Below are 15,041 nucleotides of genomic sequence, written 5' to 3' on the forward strand. Positions count from 1 at the left end.
TTTTGTGTTCTTACCGTGATGCAATAAGTGAAGGGGAGAGTTCCTTTAAGTTAGAGGGGGATAAAGTGAGGAGGGGGGTTATGTGTAGGTTTCACAATCTCACCGTGCGTCCTAAGCATCCTAAATCCTATGTTTCTTAATACCTAGGGTTCAAGCCTAATGTCATAAAGTCCGGTCTTAAGGGTCTTATCCTAGGGTCAAACTTAGGCTCTGATACCAACTGTAACACCTCAGATTTTCAAGATATTTAAAACTTATAAAATAAAGGTGAAATCCCATTAAATCCCAAAACATAACACAAGAGTATGGGGTGCTATGCCACACCTGAGCTAGAGAACTCAGGTGCACAGGCTAACTAACTAATATCCTCAAATAGTATCAATACTAAATCATGGCACGCAGGCCGAAAGGGAAAACTATCTAAGCTATGCCCAAGCTTCTAGCGCGCTCCAGTGATCTACTCGTCTGTGCCTGAAAGCCAAATATATCTGTTCAGCGAGAGATGCTGGTAACCCACTCCAACGCGTGGAAATACATTACATATAGAGATATATATAGATATACGAAAATCATTTTGAGCATGAAGATATATCCTACGAACTCTAGCTTTTAAAACCGGGAATGACTCGACAGATAAGGCTAGACACAAGCAACAGTTATAATCAAGCGTATATAATCCACAACAGGCAAGACAGGTAAAGCTGTTCACGAATAATAATCATAACCCAACATAAACAATCCCTAGCATAAATCCCATAGTCACATTCCCCCAATATACTCATAAACACAACTCGTTCATATCTCATCAAATAGCACACTTTGTTGGCGCCACAGGACCAATCGCATGCCCATACATGAGGGTCAGCGCATATAGCTCTGACACGGCCCCGTAGCACCCTGCCCCGTCTCACATTACGGAGGAGCCGATCGCAACCGGCTGATGGACCTTTGTCCTACATAATATTTATATACCTGACCGGTCTTTACCAGCCTGGTTAACAGTTGAGATGGTTCTCAGCCCATTCAACTGCCCGTATAGTGGACCTTTGTCCTATATAATATTTATATACCTGATCGGTCTCTACCAGCCTGGTTAACAGCCGGTATGGTTCTCAGCCCATCCAACTGCCCGTATAGTGGAACTTAGTCCTATATAATATTTATATACCTGACCGGTCTCTACCAGCCTGGTTAACAGCCGGTATGGTTCTCAGCCCACCCGACTGCCCGTATAGCCCGATTGATCTTAACCAACTCGGGGTTACATGCACACATAACACATAGCAGGTACATGCAGCCCACATTAACACATTGGGAAGGGGGAGAAAACGTATAACAAAACCTATGCGTGATCCATCACATACTAAGAACAGTCCTAAGGGGTTCATACTTCTTCCACCTAGGTCAACGGGATACCAATTCAACTAGCATGCAATATAATAGACTCATAAACCTACGAACGGTACCCGAAATATCAAACTAGTCATAGGCACGATAAACGGAGTCCGTTGGGACACCACGGGGGACGGGGAAACATCAAACGGGGAAGCCGAGGTCCCGGGTGGGACAATTTTCCAGCGGGTAGCCGGTGGGTGGGGGTCACCCGCCGGATTCTACTGTTCCGGGCAGCGGGTCGCCGGCGGGCAGCTGCCCGCCCGCCGGCCACCCGCTGCCGGGCGGTGTTTTACGGCCATGGGTAGGTGGCGGGTCCCCTACCCCCCCACCTACCCCCCACTGACTCTTTTCATCACTTTTCGCCTCGGGAACCGTTGTGGAACCCGAAACCATGCTTAGACACTTTTCAACGCAATTAACGACAACACGTAGACAATTAACGAATCAAATACAAGAAACGAACGGCACATAACCTATCATGCTTTCTAAATATAATCAACACCCAAACATGCGATTTCCCCACCCGATAATCCAAGAATAAGATTATACGATACAACCTAGGGTTCCAATCACTTTTATATCAACAAGAATACGGTTCGTCTTCTAATTGCAAGATTCGGTAAGAATAACACATAAACATCAAGAGCATCACACAATTATCAAGAACGACACATAACCATCAAGAACTCCATATAATCATCAAGAATTCCATAATCATCAAGAATCTCCCAATATCAAGATTATCAAGATCTCTCATGGGATCACCACATCCAACATCAATAATAATCATCATATCTCGCCAATACACAATAATATGGGGGAAACCCTAAGGGGGAATCATAGCTATGAAAATAGGTTTTGTTGAGACATGGGTTACCTCTTAGCCTTAATTAATTCCTTGGCTATGAAGGGTCTTTCTTTAAGCTTTCTTGCTTTCTTGATTCCTTCTAGGGGGATTCTTGGAGCTCTTCGGGGAGGTGGGGCGTTATTCTTGTGGGGGTTTCTAGGTGCCTCTTAAGTCCCCTATTTATATATTTAGGTGTCCTAGTTAGGAACTAATATTATGGGCTTGCCAGTTCTATTTCTTTTGGGACTAAGGATTGGGCTTAGGGGTAAGGGCCCGTGGACTATGATGGGCCTTCCTAATTAATTACTGTGATTTAATTCTTTCTTTTGGGTAATTGATTAAATGATTTAATCGATCTTAGGGGTCGTAACACGGGGTGTTACAAGCTGAGCCTGAACCCAGTTCACAACTCCATAATCATATCATGCCCATCACGAGGACCACATCTGTACCTTGGTGATTAATGTCACATACCATTTATCGTGCAATCCAGGTACAGCCAATACACACACTTTCATCACAGGAATCAGTCAATGGATCACAACAAAGATATGAAACCATACTCAACAAGGAAGGGTCACAATCCAACACCAACGATAGTCAACACAACTTGCTATCCACAATAGGAAAGAACAAACCACAAACGCTAGCATTTCAACTTCAAACTAGCATGCTTATCAAATGGGTAAACAAAACATAGTTCCGAAGAACATACAAGACTCATCATGGTTCAACGAATCACAAGGTTGAACACCTAGCACGATTCAAGACACCAAATCCTACATGGATTTCTACCATACCGTTCTAGACATACGAAACATCAAGAAGACACTCAAATAGCCCAACAAACAACATCAGGAAGTCAAAACATCAATTACCGAGTCAAAAGAATCACGGGGAACAAATCCCCAACACAACCCCAAAAGGTGTTCCCCGCGGGTGGGGCCACGGGTGGACAACTACCCGTGGTTTCGCCCGCCGGTACGAAGCCACACCCCACTTGTACCCCGCGGGTGGGGCGGCGGGTAGGCCACTGCCCGCCGTTCCGCCCGCGGGTACCGACCCTGTAACAAAATAATCCCTTCAGGGATTTTCAACACCAAGTCCAAATTCAAGTCCAAAACACCCAAAATCTCACAAAATACAACAATAAGACTTGAATCCAAGAAATAGCCAAGCAATGGCATACAAGAACCCTAATAACAAGCTCTAGATATGCATTCTCACAAGACAATGCATCAAATCTCACATTTCATAGCAAAAAATCACAAGTAGAAGTCAAGAAATCATCATATAGGTAAGAAAATAGATTTTGTAAAGCATGGGTTACCTCTTGTAGCCTAAACCTTCACTTATCACACCCTTACAAGCTTCTCTTAAGGCTCTCCTTCAACTTCAACTTCAAGAACACACCAAAAGACAACAAAGATTCTATCTTTTAGAAAAGACACCTAAAAAGGTATTTAAAACACTAAGGGACCAAGGATCTTACCCTCCCTTATGCTCAAGGTTAAGAAAGTTTGAATCTTGGAGACCAACTTGAAGAATCTTGGATTGCCCAAACTTGGCTTGAAGAAGAAGCTAACAATTTTCTAGAGAGAAGGATGAGCTTTGTGTTTAGGGTGTTAGGGAAATGAAATGAAGGATGACTCTAGATTAGCTTGTGACACAAACATAAGGTGAAAAGTCTTCTCTACCATTACTAAAGTGGAAAGTGTAAGGATACAAGGGAACAATTCATAAAGCATAGAGTACAACTCTTTGACTTGGATTGACTAGTCAATTTCTAGTCCTCTGACTATTGAATTTTTAGGATTTTAGGATTAAATTACCAATTAAGCTAGGATTAATTACCTAATTAATCCTTAAATAGAATTTGGATTTACGGGGTGTCACAGGTTTCCTTCATGTTCTTTCTTGAACTCCTTCGATTGAACCTATCATTGTGAGTTTGTACAAATGTTGTACCTTATCTCGATTATTTCTTGATTGGGCTATTGATTGAGCCTCGATTATCTCTGACGATGACTATGTGTTATGATTGATATGAGATTGGCGGTAATGAGTTTTGCTCAAAATGATTGGCGGTATATTATCACATGATAATGATATATGATTATATTTATGAGATCGGCGGCAAGCAGGCAGGGAGCATAGTCTCCGGAGAAATAAGGTTGGACTGGTTATACAGGGTGGTCTCAGAGGTACAGGTTGAAACTGATATAAGGATGGAGCGGTGTAAAGGTTGGAACTTGGCATAAGGTTGGAACTTGATTAGGATTGTGATCATCGTATCTCTTGATTGTAATTCTTGTAACTCTTTGTTTATGAGCAATCTTTATGTGATCTTTGATTGATGCTTGGTTACCGTACCTTGTTGGTTACCCTTGTACTCTTATCATTGTCCCCTTGAATTGATTCCATTGTTTAGCCATAGTTGGTCGGTATGATTGAGTGTATCTTTCGATGAGTCAAATGATGTTTCTATCTCTATTATTTTAAAAGCTAGTGTTGCTAAGATTATACTTATGTATTCCAAGTCTCAAAAGTGAGTTTCTTGTTATATTTATATATATTGTACTCAACGCATCTAAGTGGGTTACTTAACAATTTTTCGCTAACGGTTGTAATACCCTATGCTTTTCAGGTACAGTCTAGTTGGTTCGAGAGAGCGCTAGTTGGAGTCGTGGTTCCTAGACTTAGTTCCTCTTTAGCCCTTAGTTTTGATGGCCTGTGAGCTGATATGACATACTGTTGACATTATGAACAGTATACTTTGGTTGATAGATGTTTTTGGCCTGTGCATCTAAGTCTGTAACTTAAATGGGGCATAACACCTCAGTATTGTTTAGTTAGCTTCCGCATTACTTTGATTTTAATGATTATACTTTATCTCATTTCCTAAGCTTTAAAAATGTTTTAAAATATGTTTAAAATCAGGGGTATTACAAATAGAGTCTTTAGTTTCTTCAAAATTGATCATGGGTCTTTTTGGTTTGTAAGGCTCAAAATAATTTTGTGAGACATATAAGTAAGAGTCATTATGTTCAATTCATTTAAAGTGAACATTGAAGTTATTTTGGAAGTTATGGTGTATGTTTAAGATTCCAAATTTATGTACTTAGACCTTTGGTTTATTGTCTAAGTTATTGGAATGCTTCTGTGACTTGACTATCTTTTGGCTATTTTTGATGAGTGGGAGTGACAGACGTGCCAACCGCAAGCTCTTAGCCATTAGAGGTAGTACTTATATTAACTTATAAAGAAGTCATAGAATATAGTTAGCATTATGCTAACATTAAGAGATCTCTACTTAAGGCATGCTTATAAAGTTTTAGAGATCATACAGTGTACTTTTTGTACAATTTGGATGTGTTTCTCTTTCAGTTGTGCACATAATATATTTTGAGAAACATCGCTTAAGGTACCGAGAATAAACATAGGGTTTGTTCATAAATGACCTAAGTTGGAGAATTAAAATGCATGTGACCATAATGGACACTACTCTGATTAAATAGAGGACATGTCACTATGATTCATGTGTTTTGTTCTTTGATGAGGGTTGTGCTAGTACTTGTACCAAGTGGGAGAATGTAAGATTTTCCCTAATAATATATATTATATATTAGGGCCTTAATTAAGTGGTACAAGTTGACTAGGCTTATTAAGTGGCTGGTTGGACTGAATAACTAGAAGTTATTAGTCAACCAAACTATGTGCCTAACATAAATCTGGATTGATGGGATACCTGATTATGGATGATATAGCACAATCAGATACGGTACTCATACTGCTCAGTAGACACCAATACACCATCTAGGGTTCTGAGTCAGGTATGAGACAAACTATGGCTAATGGTCTACCGTTCAAAGGCAACACAACAGGAACATCAACTATGGCTGGAGATCAACACGGCTATGCTTCCGCACTTCCGCTCTTATACGAGGTCAGATCTCTCATATACTATTGTTTAGTATAGTTAGATTATTTATATCTAACACCTTCGACATTCTTTGCTCCAGTGATCCCTAGTATGGCTTCCATACAGTCAGTTTTTATGATAACCTTGCGATACCCTCGTTCCCAAGCCAATTTGATTCTAGTATAGATTCCCCACGTCTCTGCTTCTACTGCACTACACGAACTGATCTGATTCGAGAAAGCTCCCAAGAAGGCGGCGTTTTCATCCCTAATGACTCCACCACAAGCAGTTCGTCTATCCCTGTTCATGCAACCATCTGTATTAATCTTAATCCATCCGGTGTCCGGCAACTGCCACGGCTGAGTTCGTCGATCGTCCCTCTGTTGTCTTCTTTCCAAGCCCGAACTTCTTTCCAGCACAGCTTCAATTTCGTCGAACTGGCGAAACAGCCAGTCGGTCTTCCCTTTTTATATGACATTTTTAATTGCACAATTAACTTTTATTTTAATTATTGGTGAAGTCACCCATTTCATGGGTACCAATGATTTTAAGTTACATCATAAGAGAAAATATTAGGGGAAAGATTTAGAGGGAAAAATATCATTTTCCTTCTAAAAAATACATACTTTTATCAAAAATTAAAAGTCTTAGAACAACTCCAACCAATAAGAAAGGGAGAGAAGCCAAGCACCTTGTGCTCAGATGACACCTATGTGGCTCCTCTTGAGGGAATGTCACAGGATCAAACCCCAGTGGTGGGGTATTAACTCATTGATCTTCAACAGTTTGAGAGAGTATAGAACAGGGTGGGGTATTAACTCTTTGATCGAAAATATTAATCAAAGCATATTAAAAGGTCTAAATTGGCCACTGGACACCTGAAAATGCAAGTGACCGAGACAAAACAAACAGCAAAAAATTGTATGCAGTTCGGTCAGGCGACTGCTTACATGGATGGTAACGTTGGGTGGCTGCCGGCCACCCCCTTCCCCCTTCCTTCGTCTCTGGTTGGAGACGAAGACAAATCTCTTCGTTTCCAACTAGAGACGAATAACTTCTCTTCATCTCTGGTTGGAGATGAAGGAGGAGAGGGGCGGGGAAGGAGGTGGCCGTCGGCCACCCAGTGTTTCTTTTTTAAAATTTGTTTTTAAAGTTTATTATTAAAAATTATTAAAAATGTCTAACTCACCCTCCACGTAAACAGGCAATCTAATGAAATGGATGGTAATATGCTATCATGTGAAATCGCATACAATTGAGGGTGTTCAATGGCCTAGTGTTACGTTCAGTGACCAATTTGGACCTTTTTTGAAAGCAAAATGCTGCATATATTAATCAAGAAATGCTGAAACAAAGTCAGGAAGTTTAGTCTCCCAAAACAAAGAACTGGCTTGTGAAAAAGCCGTTGACGCTAACGAATGTGCTAAACGATTAGATGTACGAGGAACAAAAGAAATTGAACAAGAAACAAAGGTACTCATCAACCTTCTACAAGCAGACACAGCTAGACCATCATATGAACGAAACTCAGTCGTAGTCGAAGCAAGGATCTGGCATAGATTTGAACAATCGGAACGAAGTGCAACAGCCATAACCTCCTGTTCCCGAAGACAAGAGAGGGTCTCCCTACAAGCCAAAGCCTCAGCCATAAACGGACTTTTACAAAAAGGAAGGAATCCTTTCTTGGCTGCCAAAAATCCCCCAACCGCGTCAAACAAAACAAAGCCATAGGTTGCTTTCCCAGTGCCAGCTTCAAACCCCGCATCGAACGAACAAACTGGCAGCGACTCCCCTGACTCTTGATGCGCACGTACTCCTACTCCTGAAGGCTGCGTGGGATTTGCCAACTGCCAAGCCTCCAGCGAAGCACAAGCAGCGCCCCAAACCCGGCTAGGATGAGCCAGCTTCGCATCCCATACCGCCGAATTGCGTTGAAGCTACAACGCATGCATGAGGGCCACCATGCGAACGACATGAGCCTCCTCCATCCCCTGCAACACAACATCTAGCCATCCACCAAAGTCATCTCCATTCATCCGCTGCAATAACAAACCAGAAGCATGCCATACTCGCTTAGAATAATCACACAACACAAGGGTATGCATGATAGTTTCATTTTGAACACCACACATAGGACATGCAAGAGGGACATCTACCTTTCTACTATTTAAATTAGATGTGGTGGGAAGCACATTACTCACAACCCTCCACAAAAAAAACTCTCGAGGGACCTTTAAGCTCCAAATTTTATTCCAAGAAAAAAAACCAGTAGATTGGGGGGATAAGTCTCCCATAATGTCACAATAAGAACCTTTAGCCGTATAATTACCCCTCAGGTCCCCATAAAAATACCACAAATCTTCATAGGCCAGACTAATCGGAATACAAGTTATGCGTTGAATATCACTTGGCAAAAAAAAGTTCACCCATTAAGTAATGGCAAATCCCAAGATAAGGACTCAGGATTTATCAAACCAGAAACCATAATGTTACCCATGTGAGGAGGCTTCTCCACTAGTATTTTAGGATCAGAATCACCTAACAACCAAGGATCACCCCACACCGCCGTTGTTGCACCATACCCTATTCTGCGTCTGATTTAATTTTATCACAAATTAGGCCATGAGAAGTTATAATACTCCTCCAACAAAAACTTGGACAATTCCTCACCCTAATCAATTTGGACCTTATTCGAATGATAAAAATAATAAGTCTAATCTTGAACATATTATTCTATTTCTGAATTATGTCCTAACGTACCCCAATAGATGAACGGATGAACCAACGTGCATTTATCTGTGGCAACTTTCAGTTTTTATTTTTCATTTTTTTTTTTTTTGTATCTGAAAGAGGGCAAAAACCCGGGGAACTCAGTGGTGACGACGAGTCGCCGCCTCCAATTGATCGAGCTTGAGGCTTTCGCAAAGAGCTAGCGGCGGCTCCGAGAGGTCGCGGTAACCAATCTGATGATCAAGAGCTGTCGCGGCGATCATATCTGCCACTATGTTTCCTTCCCTGAAAGTATGCTCAAAGGTAATCTCGCTGAAGGCACTGGCCTCCCGCATGCATCGCCAGAGGAGGTTATTGGTGACGTCGCTTGTGGCACTCTTCGGTCGTAAGTCACTAATCAGCTGCGCCGAGTCACTCTCAGCTATTAATTTTGTAATGCCTCTCCGTCTCGCCATGCACAAACCATGTAACATCCCCCATAGCTCTGCCTCATAAGCACTGCAGCGTCCAATGTTGCATGTAAAGCCAGTCAGCCATGTTCCGTTTTCATCGCGGAGCAAACCCCCACAACCGGCCATGTCTTTGGCTTTGCAACAACCGTCAATATTCAGCTTCACCCAACCCCTTGCTGGTTTCCGCCATCGCACTTGGTCAGGCGTGTGATTTTCCGTTCCCTTCTCCGGGTGAATGCGCTTCGAATAAGCGGCCAGGACCTCCAATTCGTAATTCGCAATCCACTCGAGCTTCTGCCCCAAGGTTCTAGACTGCTGCTTGAAGATCTCATCATTCCGCCAGCGCCACAGCCACCAAAGTCGAATGCAGAAGCTCTCCCGCCAATGATCACTGAAACCATTCATTCCGTTACCCCGTAGATTCGTCTCTAGCCAAACATCCCAGGGCAAAGTGTCTAAACGTTCGCGCGTTCTGCTTGTGAGTGCTGCATCCCAAACCTGTTTCGCTGCCGGGCACGTTCTAAACAAGTGATTCAAATCCTCCGGGTGACCTGCACATCGAAAACAAAAAGGATTAGATGTCAACTTACGACGTGCTCTTTCCGCATTCGTCAAAATCTTTCCGTGGAGAACTAGCCACAAGAGCATGCAAATTCTGGCGGGCACGCGTATACGCCACATTCTCTTCCAGCTTCCATCAGTATTGTCTATAGGACCATTCACAATTGCACTGTAAGCTGACCGCACAGTGAACATTCCTTTGGGATCAAGGTCCCATCCTAAGGCATCCGGCACGTGTTCTTCCGTGAGAACGAAACTGGCGAGGCGTGCTTTCATCTCTGTTGGGAGGGCATCCTCAAGCAATTCCCATTTCCAGCCCCGCATTTCGTCCCAATAATCCCTAACTGGTGCGTAAAGGTCCGGCAGAGCCAATTGCGTTCGCAGCTGCACATATAGAGGCTCCGGTGAAATCCACTTCCCCATCCAGAATTGCGTGTCCATTCCATTCCGGACGACGTGAGTAAGATGCTCAGTCATAAAATCCCAGGCCTCAGCAATACCTCTCCAAGCATTTGAAACCCCTTTCCTTCCCTGCGTAACTTGTTGCGTTCCTATAGGACACCTGTACTTCGTGGTCATGACCCGTGCCCACAAGCTCTCACTATCATTTTTAATACGCCAGGCTAGTTTAACCATGCATGCCCTATTCATATCGCAAAGCCGCAAGAGTCCCAACCCACCCGCTTCTTTCGCGGTGGTAACCAAATCCCAGTTAGCCAGGCTCATTTTGTTTACCGTGTCGTTTCCGTCCCAAATGAATTTCCTCGTTCGTTTCTCGATTTCCAAGCACAAACTCTTGGGGAGCGCCGTGGTTTGCATCGTGTAGATCGGGATGGCATTCAGCACTGATTTGGCCAAAACCACACGCCCTGCCAAAGATAAATTCTTTGCTTTCCATCCTTCCAGACGGGAGTTGATTCTAGTCAGTAAATCGGAGAAGGTATTGCACGTGACCCGACCGTGGATTGCCGGCACCCCTAGATACTTCCCAAAGTCCATCGTTCTTGCAATATTCAATCGCCTTGTGAGGTCGTCTGCCAGCCCCGGCACCGTGTTTTTTGAAAATAGCACTTGAGACTTATTAAGGCTTATGCGCTGCCCTGAAGCCGCACAAAATCTGTCCAAAACGTTCTTTACCACCTCGATCTGCGCCACTGACACCTCCGTGAATAGCACCATGTCATCTGCGAAACATAAATGAGTTAGAACGGGCCCATTAGAAGCAAGCTTTATACCTTTCCAAACCTGATTCTCAACTGCAGAGGTAATTAACTGGCTGAGCCGTTCCATACACAAAACAAAGATAGCCGGCGACATAGCGTCCCCCTGCCTAATGCCCCGGGTGGGGCGAATTGGCTCCAATCTTTCCCCGCCCCAAAGGATAGACAGCGTGGGCGTTCGGATACATGTCATCATGAGGTCTTTAAGCAGTCCGGTGAAGCCAGCTTGTTCCAACGTATCTTGAATGAAGTCCCAGGATAGGCGATCATACGCTTTTTCCAGGTCCAGTTTGATCGCCATATACCCTTTCGCACCTTGTTTCCCTCGCATAGTGTGCATGACTTCCTGAAAAATAAGGACGTTGTCCGTGATTTGACGTCCTGGTACGAACGAGCTTTGGTACGGTCCCACAATCTTTGGGAGGATCAACTTGAGACGGTTCGTGATAGTCTTGGTGATGATCTTGTAACTGACATTGCAGAGACTAATGGGTCTGAATTGCTTGATGGTCTCCGGACCCTTCACCTTAGGAATCAGGGCTATAAGAGTATCATTCAGCCCCTCCGGAAGGACCCCTGTTAAGAAAGCCTGTTGAACCAGTCTGAAAACATCATCCCCCGTTTTCGGCCACATATGTTGGTAAAAACCAGCTTGAAAGCCATCCGGTCCCGGTGCCTTGAACGGCTTCATATCTTTTAAAGCATTATGGACCTCTTCTTTTGACACTGCCCTGTTAAAACAAGCCCAATCAATCTCTCTAAGGCGAGGAAAGTTCGCATGCAAGCCTCCTCCTAGGATCCCATTGGACTCCCCCAAGAACAGCTGGGAGTAGAAATTTCGTACATGAGAGCGCATTTCAGAGGCGTCCGAGATCCATACGCCATTGTCATCCAAGAGCCGATGTACCGAACTGCGTGACTTGCGCACTGTGGCCGCCGCATGGTAGTATGTTGTATTCCTATCTCCAGAGCTAATCCATTCCTCCCTGGATTTTTGGTACCATAACAATTCTTCTTGGTGCAGGGTCATTTCAAGCTCAGCTTTTAACTTCGTTTCGAGACTAGCAAGGCCCTTGTGGTACCTGTGAGCCTGGACCTTCTGGATGCCACTGAGTCGAGACAGAAGAATCTTCTTGCGTCTGAAAATGTTTCCAAACGACTCTTTGTTCCAGGTGGATAGCTCCGTAGCCAAGATTTTAGTGTTTTCAATGAAACCCCGGTCAGTCCTCCAAGTTCGGTGGACCATGTCGTGAATGTTGGGTCTAGTGAGCCAGGCCGCCTGAAAAGTAAACGGCGCCACAGGGCGGCTTCGCCTTTCACCTAGGACCTGCAGAAAAATAGGAGCGTGATCAGATGCTATCCGAGCTAAATGAGTCACTCGTGCTTCTGGAAATCTAGTTCTCCAAACCGAGTTGCAAAGGGCTCGGTCCAAACGCCCGCCCTTGCTGTCCCTATTTTGGCCGTCCTTCATCCAAGTCAGTGGTGGGCCCGAAAAACCCAGATCAATGAGTCCTTCATCTTGGATCCAGTTTACAAAGTCCGCGCATCTGTGTGCTGAATAGGAACTATAATTCAAAGTTTCCTCCCTGCATGTCGTGGAATTAAAGTCCCCGGCGATGAGCCAGGGTCCGTTTATTCCACAATTCAGATGAGTCAGGTCCCTCCAGAGCCGTTTGCGAAGGTAGTGGGCCGGGCTTCCATACACTGGCGCTATGTACCACGGTTCCTGCCCCGCCTCCTTTACCTGCAAAAGAATAAATTGGGGGTGGGTAGAAATAACCGTCAACTGCACCGGGTCCTTCCAGAAGACCCAGATGCCTCCACTGAAGCCAACAGCTTCCACCCTGATCCAATCCGAGAAGCCCAATTGCATGCAGACTGAGTTAGCGTGAGTCCCCGAGATCTTCGGTTCGAAAAGTCCCAGAACTCCAGGTTTATAAGTCCGGAGGAGGTATTTTAAGGCACGCAGGAATGGCCTACCACCTGCGCCCTGACAATTCCAAAACATGCAGTCCATAAAAACAATAAACAAAATTAAACACCTAGGTCAGAAAAAGACCACAAAAGAAACACAAAAAGGATCCAGCATACTCATGGAGCGCTTAACGCCCCCCCATCAACGTCAATCTCCGTCACCCCATCTGTCGACATTACGACATCGCCTTCCGCGTCAAACCGTCGAGGAGGATCGGAGTGGTGTTCTTTAGTGCTTTGCCAGACTGGAGAAGGGATGTCCGCTGCCAAAGCACCTATACTTACTCTCGTTGAAACTATGGACAAACCGCCTTGCTTGCCTCTCACAATCACATGCTCATCCTCCTCTGCAGCTCGTTTGGGATGACCCCACCTGCCCTTCGTAATCTACTTGTGTTTGCCTTCGTGGCCGATGAGGTTTCCCGTGCCATCCTGGGCTCATTTTGAATTTGAGCTTCGCTGACCACCACATTAGGCCGTCGTGGCCTATCACCTCCACCTACCTGCATCTGTGATTGCCTGCCTTGTCGCCCAGTCTCCTTTTCAGCATTAACACCTGCCCCCTGATCCTGTTCTTCTTCCGCCTGCACGGGAGCCTCAGTCGCGACTTCATCCTCCAAAAGTGGTGCGAAGGTGGATTCGTGGATTAAAGACGCCTCCATGTCTCCAGTTGCTACTCCTTGGCCGGCTGTATGGCGCTTCGGACTGGCCTGCGGCTTCGCCCCCCCACGCCCCCTTCGCGTTGGTGCAAGCATCCACGTTCCAAAGGGGATCTTAGGATCCAGAATTTCCGCCGTCGCATTGGGGTTCTGGCCCGCCATTGGATGTCGGCCTCTTGCGTTCACGCTTGCTCCCGCGGCTGTCGTCGCGGCTCCCGGCTCAGGCACAGATTCCCTTAGTGCGGGGCACGTCTCCTTCGTGTGTCCGTACAGGCCGCAAGAGAAACATACCAGATGCACACCTTCGTACGCCATGTGCCTGATCTTTCCTCCATAGGTAAATTTTGACACCAAAGGCTTCCGCATGTCCAGCTCGACACAGATTCGGGCGAACATGCCGCGAGATATCAAGCTAGTGGCCTGATCAACTCGGATTATCTTGCCTATGCGGTTCCCTAGCTTCCTGAGAAAAATACAATCAAAATATTCAGCAGGTAAGTCCGGAACGCATACCCAAACCAATACCTTCTCCGTGGTGTCGTTGTATGGATCGAAGTCCGGCTCCCAGGGCTTCACAATCAGGTAGTGATCCAAGATCATCCAGGGCCCTTCGTACATTGCAAATTCCAAATCCTCGGTTGTTCCGAACCGCACCAGAAAATAATCATTTGCGATAGCGATCAAATCCATGTGTCCCTGTGGTTTCCACATTGAAGTCAGTCTGCGCTTGAGGTATGCGTACCCCACCTTGCGTCCCATCACTTTGATTATCAGCGTCTTCTTCCACGGGGCTCGGATCGCCGCGATCTCCTTCTTGGTCAACCGGATCGTGGGACAAAGCGGATCATCATCCTCCTCCGGTTCCGATTCATCGCTGCTAGAATCTGATATCACCTGGTCGTTGCATGGCGCATGGTCAGCTGTATTGTGACCAACCACGTTGTCCGCGTACGTCCTCCTTGGCGTCACTTGCTGGACGGGCGCAACTGGATTCCCTGAAAGCGGTGCAGGGTCCTCTCCTCTGCATAGCTCCGGTGCGATCGCATGGTCCGACGTCACCATCATATCCGCTGGCGTTTCATGCACAACTTCTACGTCAGCCATCCCGTGATCCACCGTATCTCCTTTCTCCGTCTGCACCTGTCGCAAAGGCTCGCTACGTTTAGCCTTCTTCGTGCTCCTCACCAACAAATCTAGATCCTCAGACGACCGCTGAGAAAGAGCAGTTTCCGAGATCTCCATTCCCGTATACACTAATTTAGATAAACATTATTTATTTTT

At 45.1% G+C, this 15,041-nt stretch overlaps 1 protein-coding gene across 1 annotated transcript; it reads right to left on the reverse strand.

Moving 5' to 3' along the window:
* Positions 1 to 9,034: 9,034 nt before the first annotated feature.
* Positions 9,035 to 15,002, reverse strand: LOC109192673. Its single transcript, XM_019343367.1, has 2 exons — positions 13,605 to 15,002; positions 9,035 to 13,117 (listed from the first exon to the last, which is right to left on the reverse strand). Exons 1-2 carry the CDS (start codon positions 15,000 to 15,002, stop codon positions 9,035 to 9,037), a joined length of 5,481 nt encoding a protein of 1,826 aa, XP_019198912.1.
* Between the last annotated feature and the right edge of the window lie 39 nt (positions 15,003 to 15,041).

Source organism: Ipomoea nil, unplaced genomic scaffold (assembly GCF_001879475.1).
Source record: "Ipomoea nil cultivar Tokyo-kokei standard unplaced genomic scaffold, Asagao_1.1 scaffold1830, whole genome shotgun sequence".
NCBI classification, from domain to species: Eukaryota; Viridiplantae; Streptophyta; class Magnoliopsida; order Solanales; family Convolvulaceae; genus Ipomoea; species Ipomoea nil.